This window comes from Paramisgurnus dabryanus, chromosome 10, assembly GCF_030506205.2.
Source record: "Paramisgurnus dabryanus chromosome 10, PD_genome_1.1, whole genome shotgun sequence".
In the NCBI taxonomy this organism is placed as follows: domain Eukaryota; kingdom Metazoa; phylum Chordata; class Actinopteri; order Cypriniformes; family Cobitidae; genus Paramisgurnus; species Paramisgurnus dabryanus.
Genome location: NC_133346.1, coordinates 29,816,129 through 29,834,613, shown reverse-complemented (window position 1 = coordinate 29,834,613; position 18,485 = coordinate 29,816,129). Strand labels below are relative to the sequence as shown.

The 18,485-nt window shown below is 37.3% G+C and overlaps 2 protein-coding genes across 2 annotated transcripts in view; one reads left to right on the top strand and one right to left on the bottom strand.

Annotated features, from left to right (window-relative positions):
- The first annotated feature begins 1,464 nt into the window (after positions 1-1,464).
- Positions 1,465-18,485, top strand: part of il6st (interleukin 6 cytokine family signal transduce) — a 29,571-nt gene continuing 12,550 nt past the window's right edge. The window contains exons 1-6 of the mRNA XM_065240531.2: positions 1,465-1,624; positions 8,136-8,210; positions 8,299-8,592; positions 9,820-9,961; positions 10,133-10,293; positions 10,405-10,556. Of these exons, the coding sequence (XP_065096603.1) occupies positions 8,156-8,210; positions 8,299-8,592; positions 9,820-9,961; positions 10,133-10,293; positions 10,405-10,556 (804 nt within the window). The 5' untranslated portion in view covers positions 1,465-1,624; positions 8,136-8,155. The remainder of the gene's footprint in view (positions 1,625-8,135; positions 8,211-8,298; positions 8,593-9,819; positions 9,962-10,132; positions 10,294-10,404; positions 10,557-18,485) is intronic.
- Positions 3,459-8,087, bottom strand: LOC135718480 (E3 SUMO-protein ligase ZBED1-like). Its single transcript, XM_065240749.2, has 2 exons — positions 6,415-8,087; positions 3,459-6,334 (listed from the first exon to the last, which is right to left on the bottom strand). The coding sequence occupies exons 1-2, from the start codon at positions 7,699-7,701 to the stop codon at positions 5,807-5,809; spliced, it is 1,815 nt and encodes a 604-aa protein (XP_065096821.2). The 5' UTR covers positions 7,702-8,087; the 3' UTR covers positions 3,459-5,806.

Here is an 18,485-nt window from a genome sequence, read left to right as displayed (position 1 = left end):
ATTTTGTTATGATCGGATAAAAATTCCCATGCAAAACACTGAAGTAAATGTAGGCGTCCCACTGGCAGGACAGTGACATTTAGCAGAATATAAATGTTTTAAGGCACACTATTCATAGATGAATCAATTACTTTCTCTCGCTACATAAATTATTTTATAAACAGTGTTGAAATATGTATTCTAGAGGCTTAGACCTTTCCAATGATACATAGTTCTGTCGTGATAGATAAAAATGTACATGCAAAATATTAAAGTAAACTCAGGTGTCCCGCTCACGCGACGGCGCCACTTAACGGTTTAAGATAGTCAGGCTGGCTGGTCTTAGCTGGCCATGATAGGAGACCAGCTAAAACCAGCTATTTCCATCTTAAACCAGCTTAAACCAGGAAACCAGCTTAGGTTGGTTAAAGATGTTTTTTCGGCAGGGGAAGCAAAACATTTGCGCACTGGTTTGAACTTGAACTATTGCTTTCAATTAGGTGAATCGCTGATCAATGCCTTGCTAAAACAACACTAGAAACAGAATCACATACATTCTAATACAGTAGCCTACTGTAATTCAAATTTGAATGGTTTACAATACCATTTTAAATCATTAGCTGTTTACCATTAAAATTATTACAAAATTCCTATGTGTAGTGTGTTTTGGGCCACTTTCCAGTAAGATTTAACAGTAGTCTATTGGTTCCCATACACCAGATAACATTCCACCAATAAAAACCAACACTTGACCAGCAGAAAACGTCAGAGTACATTATACTTCCCTTTAAGCAATGTAATTTATTGCGTTTTCTAAATAAATTTCTAAAATAGAAATGTATTGGTTTCTATTTACTATGAACTTGGGAGCTGATTTAGACACACCTTTATCTCATCATGTTTTACAGCACTGATGGGAAAAGTGCTGAGGGTTATTTGGAAACTGAAATACTTGAGCAAGTCCCACAGATTCATGATCAAGCATGCAGGAATAGTTTCAGAATTGCACAATATGTTGTAATAATATGAGCTTAAGCTAATAATACTTTCATATTGATATTAATAGGTTTTAAAAAATTCATAACAGCAGTATAAGAAAACAAGTAATTGTTGTGTGCTGAGAACAAGAAGACCTAGAGAACTGAAATAGAATTTGAAATTGAAAGAGAATCCTATCCTTGTGCGTGAATAAACATTATAGCTCGAAAAATAGATTATTTATATTTATTCAAATTTACTTTCCACATCATTTCCAAGTCTTTCTCTTATGTAAATAAACAAGAAGCTCTTATTGGCTGATGAGAGATCATTTTAACAGCGTTTTCGGGCAGTGGGTGGAGACTAACTGGAAAATGAGTCACGGTGTACATTTGGATGACTGTCAGGTTTCCCGACCAATCAAGAGAACTGTTTAGAGGAGAGGGCGTCTGTGCTGTACGCATGCGCAGAATGCTTCGATTTGTACAAGGCAGGAACAGGACTGGGCTGCGCTGCGCTACCACTGCAGTTTTATCCGGATGAGTTCAGCTGGCGTGCTACAGACCGGAAGTCACGGGCACAGGACGAATAGCTACATGCGACGATGGTGTTGTATTTAAACTATTAATATTGACAGTAACTCATGTGATGTTGTGACACTGTAAAGGTAAGTGAACGTTATAACTCGATTTAACTAATATTTTATTGTTGCTTTCAGCCGGATGTCGTTTAGCGTGTTGCTTTTGTTTTCCTTCTATGTGCAGTTCATGTAACTTACATTACACGCTGGTTATGCAGTTACGTCACTACAGTTATTGTGCTTTATATGTCCATATATATATCTTTTTGGTAGATGTGAAGTTTTAGTTTTAGCAAGTATTTAACCGTAATCATTTCAATACATTTTTGCAATTCTTGTTAAACAGTTGAGTAAGTTAGTGTTTAAACAGTGATAAAAGTGTTGGCCGACGCTGATATCAGTTGATATTTATTCTATTTGAATCAATCTACAGTACTCAGCCTATTTACATTCATGTATTTAGACATATGATTTTATGCAAATCAACGTATAAAAGGCAACATTTACACAGACCACTAGTCCTGAAATAAACATGATGTGAAACCAGGGTTAAATCTTTGTGGTGTAATGTCAGTGTTAATGTCATGTAATGTACAGTCAAATAGGTTTTCGACTCTTTAGTCATTAAAAAAAAAACCAGACACAACTATAATGGGACAAAATAATGACTTATTTAATAAAGTCATCAATCTAGACATACAGGAAAATGCTATTTTTGTTAATAAACAATACATTGTAAATAGCAATATTTAATCTTAATAATTATTGATAAGTAGAGTATTTCTAAAGTTTGTGGCAGGTAGCATAAAATAAATGTAAAACTAACTATGCATGTATTTATTTAATTTTTGCAAGTGAAACAGTAGCAGTAACAAACAGTTAAGATTATAGTTGATATTTTTTCACAGGTATTCTGACATGTTTAAACACATGATTCATTTTGATTTAGAAGTCTGTAGTCTGATTCCTGTCATAATTAGTTTGTATGAGCTTTATGACCCAGAGAAAACTTATGAACATCACATATAAGTCTGTTTTTCTATCTCCTCAATATACTGTATTAGATCGTTTTCGCCACAACCAAATGAATCTGCTAATGTCTCTGCTATTGTCTGATATCCATGATGTGGTTTATCTCACATAATATGCACTATGTGTGGACATTAGCTTCTTATTAATGGATTCTCTGGCTAATCACTTTATAAACGCATACCAACCAATAATGTGTTTATAACATTTGTCATTAACAAACATTACGAATTATAAATGGAATGAACGTATGCAAACACATATGAAAATATGAATATGAAAAATATAAATATTTGAATGTATTTTGAACTTATTATAAAAAAGTATTGTATAATATAATATAAATAAAAGAAAGAAAAATGTATAAAGTCGGAACACCAAAGCTCCAAAAGTATCAAATATCTTTTTTAAGGATAGACTTTTACAAGTTTTTGATACTTTTGGAGCTTTGGTGTGCTGACTTTATATTTCTTATATTTTTTTTCCATTGCGCAACCACTTTAAGTCGATGTGCGTGCTTTTGTTTTGTTTTTATAATATAAGTTGTAAATGTAAATATGGTAATTGTAAAATTATTTTATATAATTTTATAATTGAATAAAATTTTATAATTTATAAAAATATATTAAATAACATGAGCACATATAAACTACCTCAAAATCTTTATTGAAAATGTCTAGATATAATAATGATAATAATAACGGGGATCAACGCAAATAATATTTTATACTGGCCCAGTCGGGCCATTGGGTCAGGTTTTCATTTGCCCTGCCAAAATTTTCACTGGCCACAATAAAACTGTGTCACATATTTAAAAATAATAATTCAAAAATCAAATATAATTGTATACATATACAACAGACATGTTTCAACCATAGACTGGAAAAAAAAGATGGACGACGCCTGTTCGCTCCCTTCCATTGGTGAAAAGTGAAGCCGCCAGTGTCCCGATATGGCGGTGACATCTTGGGTCTTGAGTCTGCGCAGTAGCGATTTCGGGACCAGTCATGCGCAGTAGTGAGCAGGAAGTGAAGCCGCGAAATCAAAACCCCGCCCTCACTCTCGCAGAATGCGCATGTCACACGATATCACAGCTGTCAATAATGACGTGACACCACCGTTTTTATATCATTAAATAACTAACTAAACACAAACTTATTTTAAAAATAAACATTTGAATTTACATCAGTGTGATAAAAACTACAATAAATGACAGAAACCAGGTTTGGAAAAAAGATAATTGAAGTGTAATAAATTTTTTTAGTTGGTCTCAAGTCCCATTGAATAACATGGGGAGGTGGGGTTTATGACCTATACTGGGACCAGTCACTGGGGGGGGCGATCGAGACGTTTTGGCTTTACTTTTCAGGGCTTGTGCGGCACGCTTGGTTTCAACGAAAAAAGGCTCCCAACAGCAAACTGCTAAATATTGCATAATTTCTTTTGTCGTGTTTTACCTAAATAAATGTCTGCTTCTAAGATGTTAAATAATATAGGCTACATTGATAAAATATATATTTTTGTGACTGAGGGTGAAGCACTGGCCCGATCGGGCAAGTGACAATACTTTTTACTGGCCCGAACGTCTATTACGCTTGCCCTGGGGCCTGGGCCACTGGGCAGTCCTTTATGTTGGGCCCTGAATAATAATAATAATTTGCATGCAGGCATTTAGCAGACACTTTTATTCAAAGTTACTTTCAGTTTTTAGGACAGTAGGGAGGGAGCGCATTGGACTTTTTATATGTAGACAGAGTATTAAACATGTTTATGTCAATTATTTATGTTTAGGATATGTTTTTAAGTGTATTTGAAAATTGTGAGGGATACACACAAGATGATCGGTTCACCACTAAGGAAGAGTCAAGGTGAATAAACAGAAGAGTGCCCACAAGGCACCGTTCATGTACTGACCACATGGTTTTGGATGGGGTGTAGATGTGCAAAAGGGATTGTGGGTATGTCTGTACCTAGTAGGGATGTCAATTTATGCAATTCCTCATATTCGATGATCATTTAAATTAACGATCAAACAATCGAATAATCGTTAACGGTGATAGTGCAATAAGCCTCTATTGTGGCATATAGCCAATGACATGAAATTGAGCGTGCGTAAATGGCAATTAAAACGCCAGCTTCCTCAAGCGAATGAAATAGTTTTTGTCTAAATAACATAATGGGGGTATTGTAAAATGAGTCAATGTTGTTGGTGTTTTGATAAAAGCATCAACTTAAACTTATCTCATAACGAAATAAAATGACTAATAGCACGGTCTGTAATTCCACCTCACACGCACTCTGACGCAGAGTCCGTGTGTCCATGTAAGAAAAAAATATTTTATCCTAAGTGTTTTTGCTGGTGTTAGAATCTTCTGATATTCCCTTACTTTATAAATTATTTTCCTAGCTCTATGTGTTTTGGTTTCGATTTCTTTATTTTTCCACTGTACTTCCATCTGCTCATTCAATAATAAAACAACATGGATTCTTAAATAAAACTTTATTTTTCTGTCACTTCCATAAACACATTGAAAGAACAAAATTTCAACATTTATTTTGCTTATTTAAGGTGCGTACAAGTGCTTTTCACATTGAAAAATACAAAAAATACAAATTAATTTAACATTAAACTTCTTCATTCCCAATCTAAAGCATTCATCGTGTGATTTTTCAACACTTTCGCTTAAAAGTAATTAAAACAATCGAACAGGTTATGTGCAACTTCGCAACATTAGTTTTCTTTGTTTCTCCGTTTTAGCACATTTTAACGTATATACTGCGTTAAACCTCCAACAGGTGCAACATCTTTTTTACTTCATTTACAAATTCCAATACATTATGTGATCTTTTCATCACTTTTGTTTAAAGACTAATTAAAACCATCGAACAGGTTGAGTGCAACTTTGCAACAGTTTTTTGTTTGTCAGTTTATGCTGTTTAATGCATATGCATTAAACGTCCAACATCTGTTTTAAATTCGCTTCTTTTTCAAATCCCAAAGCGTTTATGTTAGAACTCTGCAAAACACTTTGAATGTATCTTAAATCATTTAAAAACAATTAAACTCATGTGCAATGTTTAAAACATAAATTTTGCCTTTCGTTCAATTCTATATTTTAGCGCACCTTAACTGTGCAACATTTTTCGCTACTTCGCTTAAAAGATTACTTGGGGGGAAAAAAGGAACTTGAAAGTTAACAACCTTATACAGTGTGAGTACAGCATACCTTAAGAGGCACATCACTGGTTTTTGTTTAAAAAGATCAACATATTAACATTCTCCGGGGTTAGTCTCGTGCGAAGTCTGTTGACGGTCAGGCCAGCTGCCGAAAACACGCGTTCTGATGGAACAGATGTTCCAGGTATGCTTAAATACCCTTTTGCCAGCCGAGACAATCTGGGAAATCTGGAGGCATTGGCTTTCCACCAATCTAGAGCACTTGTGTCAAGTGAAGGAGGCTGTTCTCTAAGAAAGTTGTTCACTTCGTTTTCAGAGTCGTTGATGCACTTCTCGTTATAATGATCCCCAAGCAGCATACGAAGGGCACTTTTCCCGTTGTCACATCTAGCATCGACCTCCGGCGCATTTTCAGTAACCGTATTTGCATTTTCTGACCCGATCGGATCCACTGCGGATGCCAATTCGCGCAGCTTTGCGTTGGCAGTCAGTCTCTTCTCGGATGACATTAAAAAGACCAGGTTCTTGTGTCTGGCATCCAGCATCGTTGCGATCATGGCTGGTTTTGATGGTAGTTCATCGGAGTGAACCTGAGGAAATCAAAGTGAACGATTACGCCTATGTCATGTAGTAATAATTTTTAGATTGATGATTTTCAAATGGCTTTTACCTGCATTCTTTGCGTCAATGAGTTACGCACTTTTTCTTTGAACTCCGAAACCCGAGCGCTGTCCTCTTCATTTCTCATAAGATGCGACTGTAAGAGGCCGAAAGTGATAGGGTAGATGTTTGAAATAGACACTTCAGATTCTGTAGACATTACAGTCGTGGCACACTTTAATGCTGCCAACACAGGTGCCACGTCTTCCATCAGCTGCCAGTATTCGTCTTTAAGCTCAAGGATTCTGGGGTCCGCTAACTTGGTGACAGTGCGCTCTGACAGTACCGCAGTCACTGCCCACCTTTGTTCCACAAGCCGGGCAAACATATCACTGACTGAGTTCCACCTCGTCTTGCAGGATTGAATCAAGCGATGCGGTGGAAGTTTCATTTGTACCTGTTTGTCACGAAGTGCTTTAGTAGCTACAGTACTATGATTGAAGTGCTGAACAAGTCTTCCAGCTGCCGCGATGACCCGGTTTAAATAGATGTTGAAGCCATCATTTATGGCGAGTTGTAATGTGTGGGCAAAGCAGGCCACAGATCCCCAGCTGACGCGAGTTCGGTCGTTTGCGGCCACTATATTTTTGGCGTTATCATGAACACAGGCTATAACTTTAGCTGTAATTCCCCAAGATGCCACGGCCTCGTTTAGCCTTTCAGCAAGTTTTTCGGAGGTGTGTCTGTCAGAGAAGCTCTCTGTAAGCAGGACTGCTGACTTCATTTGCCATTCGCAGTCAATGTAATGGCATGTGATGGTTATATAGCTTTCTCTGGTTAGAGCGGTCCAGCAGTCAGTTGTGAGGGCGATCTTTTCAACAGAACTCAGTGCCATTTTTAGCTCCTCTTTTTTCTGTTCGTACTGATCTTTTAGCCGATTGGTTACGGTGCCTCTTGAAGGTATGCTGTAATCTGGCTGAATAAAGTTAATTAATTCTCGAAAACCATCACCTTCGACGACGCTGATAGGTAACATGTCCTTTGCAATCATTTTACATAGTCGTTGTGTTATTCCTTCTGCCTTTTGAGCTCCAGTTATTTTCCCGGGTAAAAAGGAGGTTATTTTTGGCTGTGTTGACTCCTGTCCTGTCACGGAAACCCCTGGATGTGCATTCTTTAAATGATATATCATAGTGCTCGTTGCTGTACTGTATTTTAACGTACAATCGCAGTGTTTACAATTGACATTATCACCGTTTAACCTGAAATGGTCCCAAACATAACTCCTCCGCGTTCGCTTCATTTTCCTCGTGTCTGCGTGTGTTAATGCGCATGCGCAGTACACACGTGCGCGCATTACCTTGCTTTTTCGATCGTCGTCAAGTTCTATCGAATAAATTATTATCGACAATTAATCGAAGATCGATTAATTGTTAACATCCCTAGTACCTAGTATTTGAACCAATTTGTATAAACAAGCAGCAATGACTTGAACGTGATGCAGGCAGCGATTGTAGCCAATATAGGGAAATTAAGAGGGGCGTGACATGAGCTTCTTTGGGTTTCTGGAAAATCAGTTGAGCATTTTTAATCACTTGTAATGGTTTGCTTGCCCATGCAGGAAGATTGGATATTAGAGCTCTGCAGTAATCTAATCTAGAAGTGACCAGGGCCTGGCATTTTGTGGTTTTCCTGAAATTGTATAATGCATAATGTTTAAGATGTCCTCACTAATGTAGTGAAACCAGCATGTGTATGTTCATAATATATATGTATTATATATTTTCTCAGATATCATCCTAGATGTCATCATGGACGCTTCACTTCATTTACATGTCCTCTTGATTTATTTGTACTGTGCAGTAGGTCAGTTGTATAAAGACTTACTTCAGTTCACTTAATAATTAGCTGATGTTTTCGCTGTGATGTTCAGTTTGTCTTTTTGTCTACACAGGTTTCTCCACCAGCTGTGTTAAAATCTTTCCCGACACTACATCAAGGATTTTTGTTGAAGTGGGAACAAACTTCACAGCGACATGTTACCTGCAGGAAGGTTCCCCTTACACCGCTGATGATATTAAATGGAATTTAGACAGCATCAGTCTTCCAGCGCACAAAATAAATACTACAGCTGTCAGCGTCACGTTTACAGTCAGGAGGAACATTGACAAGTTGATCTGCTCGGCCGCTAAGCAGTCGGGGTCATACCTACCACCATGTAGTTATGGTATCTTTTTAAAGGGAGGATGTGAGTGTTTTTATTTGTCTGTCTTATCCTCTAGTGTTGAATAAAAGAGGTGCTCACCTAAAAATGAAAATTAGCCCATAATGTATTCACTCTCGTGCCTTACTAGCTGTATATGACTATATATGAAAATCTAAAATGTGCATTTATCCATCATAAAAGTTGTCCATATGACCCTGGTGGGTTTGAAAAACTCTTCTGAAACGAAAGATGATAGAAATTGGTGATAGAAATTGATTCATTTTTTAAGTGTATTTAGCGATAGTTGACGCATATGTGATTTAAACAAACTATAAAAGCTTTAGTAGCACACAACAACAATATAAAATCCCATTGGTTCTTGCGCTATTTTATTTTTATCTTGTAAATTCGATTTATGTTGGTAGTTTTTATGTTAATTTAAGTTTCATTTTTAATAATTTTGCTATGAGCTTTTGTCAGTTTATAAGCTTGTTATTTTTTTCTGATATTGCTGATTTAAGTTAAAAGTAATTTTTATTTTAGTTTAAGTTTTGTTTTTATTTTTGTTTAGGTTAATCATTTATTTGGACTTAATTCAGTTTTTTTTTTGCTAAGGGAACATTTTTATTTACTTAGTTTTTCAACTAAAATGTAGGCCTATATTCCATTTGATTTCAAATAACAGACATATTTCAGTTTTAGCTAACAATAGTAACTTTGGAAACAATGAGATTGTACGTTGTTTAGGCACTACTTTTAAATCTAGAGCTGTTATGGTTTTTTTACATATGCATCATAATGATAACTAAATGTGCTGAAAATACAAATAATTTTCTTTATATGGGGTCATTTTTATATTTGGGTGAACTACTGTATATCTTTTACCAGGCTTTTATTTCTCCACCTCTTAGGTATTGACGATGTCTAATTTTGCTCTTATAGTACAATACATTTGGCTGTAAAGAAAAGAACATATGGATGTTCATTAATGTAATATGTAATATATCAGATTTTTCTTTATTAAAGCAATTTCATATATGATATTAAAAATGGTCTTATAATGTGACTGTTGTTGTTGTAAATTGTGAAATGAAATTTTGTTTTTGAGTCATTCAATTGAATTGAGCCCATCCGTGTCAGGAAATGACGACTGACTGATAGGAACGTGGTTGAGATGTGTTTTTTTTGCAATGGTCTGTTACGACACTTACAAAACGGTCAAAGAAGCTTCATTATGCATTCAGTGTTTTATATGTTTTTTTCTTTCAGATCCACCCTTGAAGCCAACGAACCTGACATGCGTTGCCATTCAAGAACAGAAAGATATTTCCCCAGAGTTGCAGTGTTTTTGGGATCCGGGGATGCGAGATCCAATCATCGAGACTGTTTACACCCTTTACGTTAATGTAACGTACGTGTTTTATGAATCTGTGTCCGTACCGTCCTTTATATCGGTCACTTTACATTAGCTGTTTGTGTACACTTTAATTTTGTACACCTTTTCTATTTTCCATTAAAGCATTTTCAGTGGCTTGAAATAAAGAACTAAACAGTTTTTTTTACTTCCTTTGTCTTTTTTTAGAGAAACATACCAGTCTGTCTGTAAAGAGCGCCTTGCAAGAAGCTGCACAGTCTATCTGAGCACTTTTCCAGTTTACATGGAATTAAAAGTGTGGCTTACTGTGAGTAATGCACTGGGCTCAGTGCAGTCAGATGTGATCCAGAACGAATCCTTGCATTTTGGTATGATTTCAGCAGTTACATTATATGAATAGCTTTTGCAACTTCAGCTTTTTGTCTTGAATGTCTGTTTTTGCAATAAATATTTTATTATTTGATTTTTGTGTTTGTTAGCGAAACCAAATCCCCCGCTGGACATTCAAGTTCTTGCTGATCATTTCTCTTCGTCTCTGTTGGTGGCATGGAAAAGTCCCATTGATTCAAAAATTAGGCATCTTTATTATGTCATCAGATACTCTCAAGCTGACTCCAATGTTTGGAAAGAGGTATGGTTTATACAACCTGGTTTACCTATACAATTTTGTTTTTAAATATATAAATACTGCATATCAAAAAACAATTTGTAATGGAAAGAGCAATATGGTAAACAAGGTTAAGTTAATACATTGTCACACACATTTTTGTGTTGCAAAAAACACTGTCAGCTTTAATTTTCAAACTCACTCCATCTTTGTGTTGTTGAAAACCTTCTGCAGAAAAATGAAGTTAGCAAATGTACTTATGTAAATGTGGAATTGATCACAGTATTAAGGGACGAATCATATATTTGATTAGCTCTGTCCTTGTACACACTATAGCTAAATGTGGTTGTCACTTCACCTTTTAATGTTTGATTCTATCCTGTACTTGCACACAGGTCAATCATTTATGGGAGTGACAACCAGTATTAATTTATTGACAAATAATTTTTGTCATAGTTTTTGTTAACAAAGTGTTTTCACTGACGAAAGTGAAATGATAAATAAATTAAAATAAATCCATGATGACGACAAATCTGATGAAAGTCTATTGACATTTTTGTCAAATAATTAAAACGAGACCAAAGTGTCAATGAGTGAGAAATTGAATCTCTGTGTGGTTGGGAGGTTAGACGCGTCATACAACTTAAAGACTTCATGTGGTGCTACGTGGGAAAAGTACTGCAAAAAAGCATGTTGTCTTGTGGTACTCTGATGTCAAACACTGCTATGTAGAGCCAACGTATCATAAAAATAACGCAGATGCAGAGGTAACAATACTCGATGAGACATCAGCTTGTTGCGTATGTCATAAACTGTACAGAAAAGTTAAAGTCTGGTCTGAGAGAACAGATGAAGAGCAGACATATGGATACATATTACATTTGATTTTATCAAGGTACCCTTTGTTAAACTTGTGGTGCTACAATCAAAATAAACGTGAAGCATGATTGCAGTAGTCATCCCGCGACTAATTTTAAAGGCAAGCACAAATGTTTTATATAAGCTGATGCTACTTTATCAGCTTCCATGAACTGGTACATAATTTGATATACTGTACAAGCAAAAAAAAATGTAGTGATTGCCAGAGTAAGATAATGCCGTCAACATTGCATTTTATTATTTTTGTTATGTGTTGTGTGGTTTTTTATATGAACATAAAAAAATGTGTTTGTCTCGAGGACTCCTCGTCCTTCTCCTCCCACTGTGGTCTGAGACGGAGTCAAGAAGGAACAAGTCCGAGACGAGTCTTTGATGATGCTTTACATCAAACAACAAAATACTGGCTCCTTCCCACTTAAATAACACCAACAACTTAATCGTTTATTGAGCTGAGGCCAAAACCGGTTAAGCCCTACAATAGTATGTAAGCCCAAAAAAGATGTGGACCTGGCAAGCCTGCTATGGTTACCTCTGTGTCAATCATCTCATTTTCCCTGTATCGAAGTCTCTGAGTAGTCACATGAACTTGACATAGATGCAGAGTGGGCTCTGCTAAGGGAAAATATGGGCTGGTAGTATTAACCCCACGGATAATACACACATTGGAACCCCACATAGGGGACGCAATGTAGATTCCTAGTCCCGACACAGGTTTACAGAGAATACATCTGGTGAGAGGCTGACAGCCGATGCTTTGCAACATCTGCCCCCAAAGTGGTGAAGGAATACCAAACTCTAATTATTTATGGCATTAAAGTAGCTCCATAATGGCACAACTGTGTAGCACCAGAGTGGTGCTGCAAGCCGACACATGAGCTGGTGCCCAGTGCTTTACTGGTTTGAGGAGAGAACACAAGAGGAAATCGTCTCAATACAAACACTGTAGAATTTAGTAAATGTGTTAGTTGTCGCCCAGCCAGCAGCTCTGCAGATGTCTGCCAGCGATCAACCACAAGCTAATGCCCAAGATGAAGCAACACTTCTCGTAGAGTGAGCTTTAAGGTAAACGGACATAGGGTGCCCTGCATTTGATAAGCAAGGGCAATAGTGTCCACTGTCCAGTGTGACATCCTCTGCTTGGTGACAGCTTTCCCTTTTTGCTGACCACCCTAAAAGACAAAGCCCTGACCTGAGTTTTGAGCTATCGCAAGGAGTATGAGTTCCGTGAACCAGTTCCTGGTGGGCCAGTAAGGAGCAACCAGTAAAATGCTCTCCTCGTCCTCCCTGACTTTGCACAGCATCTGTGCGAGAAGGCTCACTGGGGAAACGCATATTTGTGCAGACCCCGCGACCAGCTATGTGTCAGCGAATCCACACGAAGTGTTCACTTGGTTAGTGGTGAATTAAACCGCCGACAATCAGCTGGATTGACTGGGGGTGGAGTCGCCATTTGCATGGGCGCGCTGCTCGTGCTACATTGAGCGACCCTGGGATGTGAACAGCACGAAGGTACCTCAGGTTCTTCTGACTCCAAAGGAGGAGGTGACGGCCGAGATGCGACAGCTGACGAGAGTGCAAACCACCTTGGCAGTTGATATATGCATCAGTCACAGTGTTGTTTGTGCAAACTCATTTTCCCCTTGAAGATCGTTGCTGAGACGAGTGCTAGATATACAGCAAAAGGAACAACATATTTTTTTAAATATAGTAAATATAAGATATTTGACTTTAAAATGTAGGAAAGTGAAAGTCTCCCCAGATAAAAAAACTTCAGTAAAGTACAGATACGGAAAAAGCTACTCCAGTAGAGGAACATATTACATTGGCTTCGTTACTGTCCTCCACTGCATTTTCAGAAGTGAATCTTGTTCCAAATAGACATGTAAATGCACATTTAGGGGATTCCCTCCCACATTTATATGCGGTTGTTCGTCTCGAAACTGAAACTCGAAAGTGTGTACAGGGCCTATTTGACACATCTGTGATGCCACTTTGTGAATCACACCAAGTTTTGTGGTCTAGCTCAAAGAAAAGTTACAGTACTCACAAACGTAGTTGATTTTGCATAATGGCCAGGGCCAGATGGAGGCAGGAAAAATCTGGAATAATGTGAAATGTTTTAAAAAGATTTAAGAGAATGGGAGCTGTAAAAATATTATTATTATTATTATAATAATTCCTAAAATATATTTACTTTTTAATGTTTACAGTACACATCTAATTAATCTCTCAGTACAACAAACCTCTGAAATAAACTGAACCAACTTAAATCAACAGATGACTTGCATGTTAAAACTATAGAATTGTATTTTGTATATAAAGTTACATAAAATGTAATCCTTTCTGTGCAATCCAGGTTAATCGACCGAGACAAGTGAAGTTAACAAGTAAACTCCTCCACTATATGTTTTATATCAGATAACTCAAATATCAAGTGGTTTGTGCTCTGTCATTATAAACCTACAACGCACATAGTGTTGGGACCATTATATGTGGGTGGGACAAAAAACACCCATTTTTTTATGACCAGTGATATTGGACCCACTCAATTTTTCTAAAATTAAGAGCATATGTCTCTTCACTTTTCAGAACGCCATCAGTCAAATACATTCTACTAGAGGAACCCCCCCAAAAATTTAAACTCGCAATAGCCGCTTTTGCACTATTGGGCCTGTGCGAGCCAGGGCTTCAAACGGGCCTCACGGAGCCAATAGCTTCAGACCTCCAGCTGTGTAGCCAAAATCAAGACGCGTTTGCATTGTCAAGCCATTAGCGCCGCAGCGCTTCAGAAAACCCCGCACTTAATGCGCCTACCTGGATGTAACGTCACACAACTACGCCTGTTTTATCGTGAGGAAGTCACTTCAATCTGACAGGAGACGGGAGTGAGATCGCATCATCATACAACAAACATAAAGAACATAACTGAGGCGGCTGTTTGCACGATGAAAGCCATCCGCGGTGTTACACTTGAAGTTTATGTTGGCTTCACACGAGCGATCTCACGACGAGACAATATCAGATCAATAAGCAATAGTAAACTTTATGAAGTAGGATAATTACAAATAAAGCGTTCATCTACCTAATGTGCCATTATACTATATACACAATATTTTAAAGAATATAACGAGTCCTAGTTTTACATTTATGTAAAATAATTTTATTTTAAAATACAGGTATGCACATGTGTCTAAATTTGTAACGTTAAGTTTGTAATTATAGTTCTATGGCGATGTAAACATACTTACACATTATAAGAGGTGTGATATCTTTAATCATGAAAACGTTAATAGCTGAGCATCACATGAAACACAAGGTAACTGTCTAATAGCTATTTCAATAATGTGTCAATCAATAAATACTTTTGTCTATAATGAACTGCCTCGAATAGCTGAATAGGACTGAAAATCACTTTACTTGCATCTCAAAAATCAAAACGTTTGAGAAATCATTATAAAATGTACTCGTTAAGAATCAACTCTGAATATACACAAGTATTTAAAAAGCTATGTTACAGTGGTTAAGTTAATGATGGTTATATTTACCATTTTGTTGCATCTTACCATTTCTGTGTTTCAGATGTGATCCTTATTAAGCAATCATTTTCAATAAACTGACAAGCAGCCAGTAGTAATAATAGCGCGGTACTTTATTAACATATGAAGTTTATATCAGTGCACAAACAGGTGTATTTAAAGACATCTCCTCCGGACGGATTTTAAGATCCATGGCTCCTGTCGTCTCCTCATCATCATCTTCGTTTCATCTCCTGCTCTTGCATTTGTTGCTGTGTCATCTCTCATATACTAAATAAAAACTCCTGGATGACAAACTGAAATCTTTACGTTGGCATTTTTCTGTAAAACGGACACAAAATAAAGCAGCACATGTGATGTTCTGTATAAAGGGTTTGTAAATACACATACAGTATCCCGACATATAAATTTTGCTACATTCAACAGTCAAATTAATCTCCAAAATGCCAGAAAGCATGGCTATGACTAATATAATAAAACCATGGTTACTTTTTCTAAGGGCTGACTAAAAAATTCAACAGAGATGACAACATAACACAAAAAACACCCATGTAAGACACTTATGCAATCGTTATTTGTATTCCCATTTTAAGTTCTTTGTATGCAAACGTTATGTAGCATGTTAACTCACCAACTGTAGATACCATCGTGACTCGAGTGATCGCTTCTTTAATACACGGACGATGAAATGATGATCCAACACACATCCTTAATTTCTCATCACTGTTGCACTTTAAACACTTTGTTCTGTGCCCGAAACTTTATAAACTTCTCCCGAACCAGTAGCGGTGTACGCCGGATCCTTAGCATGGCGAATTCGGCGGCGTAACGTGTCTTTGTTTTTTACATATGCAGATAATTTTCTTCAGTCCGAAGTACAAACATAGCAGGCATCTTCCGTTAAACAGTAAATTACTAGTGATCCCGATTATTTTTTACGTTTTAAATCTGCAGACAGATGGATGCGCATCTTGCCAGAGACTCCGATAAACTCTGCCTTTGACCTTTACCACTCCCCTAGCCCCGAGAAGCCCGCTCTGGCCCAAGGAATTCGGCGGGCCAGAAAAGCCGGGCCTTAAGCCCCAACGAAGCACCAGTGAAGCACGATCATGCCCCGGAAGTGACAATGCAAATGCCACAGGCCTCGGCAGGCACTGGCACGCCCGCTTGAAGCCCGATAGTGCAAACACGACTAATGGAGTTTACATTTTTAGGTCTTCCTCTAGTGGAATGTATTTGACTGACTGCGTTTCTGCTAGTGTAAGGCATGCTCCATTTTCTTAAAAAAAATACAGATAATTTACTCACCCCCATGTCATCCAAAATGTTGACGTCTTTCTTTGTTCAGTTTAAAAAATTTATCTTTTTTTTTTTTGAGGAAAACATTCCAGGATTTTTCTTAATTGAATGGACTTTATTGGACACCAACACTGCCGTCCAAAGCCAAAGCGCAGTAACTACACACTTGGTCGAAATTGAGTTAAGGCTTAAAATGAGCTTTATGACATCTGTTCTGTCTTGTGACAAAGTCTCCTGGTTCAATTTTGTCCCGTTTCAGAGAAATGAGGGTGTCAAAATTGCAGTAACTACAAAATCCATGCTAATACCAAGGCAAACCGCAGTAAGTGATGTTACTGCGTTCTGGCTTTGTTTCCCCGGCTTTGATACCGCAGATACTGCGGTTTCCCCCGATCGTAACACACAGAAACAACAAACCATGGCACAATCCCGCGGCCAAATGATGGTTGAACTCGCGTTAAAACGCAAATAAACAAATACTGGTAAGGAAGATAGCTAAATAATAACTCATGCTAAGGCAAATTACAGCTTTATAAGTAGTTAACATTGACTAGCCAGCTGCTAGCAAGTTTTGACCTACCTGTGCTCGTCCATTGAAGGCAATATCCTCTGACAATAATGATATAATCCGATTCAAGCGCATTGGTGTTTGTTGATTCGAACATCTCTCCACCTTTTAGGCAGCTAATCAAATTGTATTGACAGGGGCATGGACGCGGGAAGTGGGGGTGCTGCAGGGGCTGATTTAAAACTGCGATGACAATAAAATGATGGCTTATAAATATCTCTGATTGTTTGTTTCTGTTCCAAGACATTTTGTATGTCATGCTTGGGGTGTGTGATGAAGAGAGGGATAGTTTTAGTCATTTTAAAATTATTTAATTTAATTCAGTGTTTATTAGCCAATCAGATTTGTTTTGACGACGTGATTGCGATTCAGCCCTGCGAAGAGACTGGTTGCACGGCAACATAACTGGTTAAGCGCAACCGAGAGGCAGAAAGAAGATATGTCCATTGTGTTGTAGGCTAGTAGCTGTGTCTGTAAGTCAAAATGCCAAGGAGTTGTTGCGTGGGAAAATAGTACCAACAAGTCAGTGCTGGGTGCCTGATGTTAACATATAGATGCGACTATTACGTTACTAGTCTAACATTATAATTCATACATGTATCACAGTAACACTGCAAAAATAAAGACAGAAAAACAGATTCAACTAAAATCAAGTTTTATTTATATACATACAATAAAGAACGCTTCAATAATTAAGGTTGTTGCAGTAGCGGATCAGCTCACCAAGCGGGCTTTCTGCCTCCTGGATGCGCGCTGTGAACCCTGTAGTAAACCTGCAACCCGTCTATACGTATAAGCATAACAGACAAGCATGCACACTCACAGCCACAATGAAGAATGCATTTAGGCTATCTGTATCTATCAGCTTCGCAATGTCTCAGAAGAGAATTTTGGATTTTTTCAATCACACAGCCCAAAAGTCCCGAGGACTAGCGTTATTTCTTCAACTGACTCATCCTGCATATCAGAGAAAGGTCATCTTTTCAAAAACTATTTAAAAATATAGCCAAATTGTTTCGCGGTGTTTAACGCACATGTAAATGTTACAGAACATTAAAAGTAACATTTAAAGTAAAAAAGATTGAATTAAATGATTAAAACGACATGAAAGGAACTAAAGTGTAAAGCCTCTATGTACAACAAGGAACATGCGCATTTAAGAGTGGTGGGCATTTCAAACATTTATATAAATTATTCCCATGCATCGATTTTAATGTTAAACATCTATAAATTCAAATGAATCTATATGGAATATATTCCGACAATTTAGGATATGATGTTCGAATTTTAAAGTCGAAAAATATCTTATTTTTACACCGCCGTAAAGGAGGCATGGCAAACTGAAACTAAAACTTAACACACAAATATAATTAAATGAAACCCGTGAATTAAAAGGTCCACTAATCCCCTTAACTCGAGTGATGTCAATAAAGTTTCCATGTTAGAATTTAGAAATAGTAAAAACTTAAGCAAAGGAAAACAAAAAAGGCTACTGGCACGAGTGAGAATATATACATAAACTGTTTCCATGCCTTCGACTTTCCGGCAAACTTGCTCAAAGTTAATTCTCCTGTTTTTCTTTTTTTCTTTACATCTTTAAACTCCATGTTGCACTTAAGCTACGCTGCAACAGCAGACCCGGTGCGTGATGGGTGCCAGAGGAGACTCCGC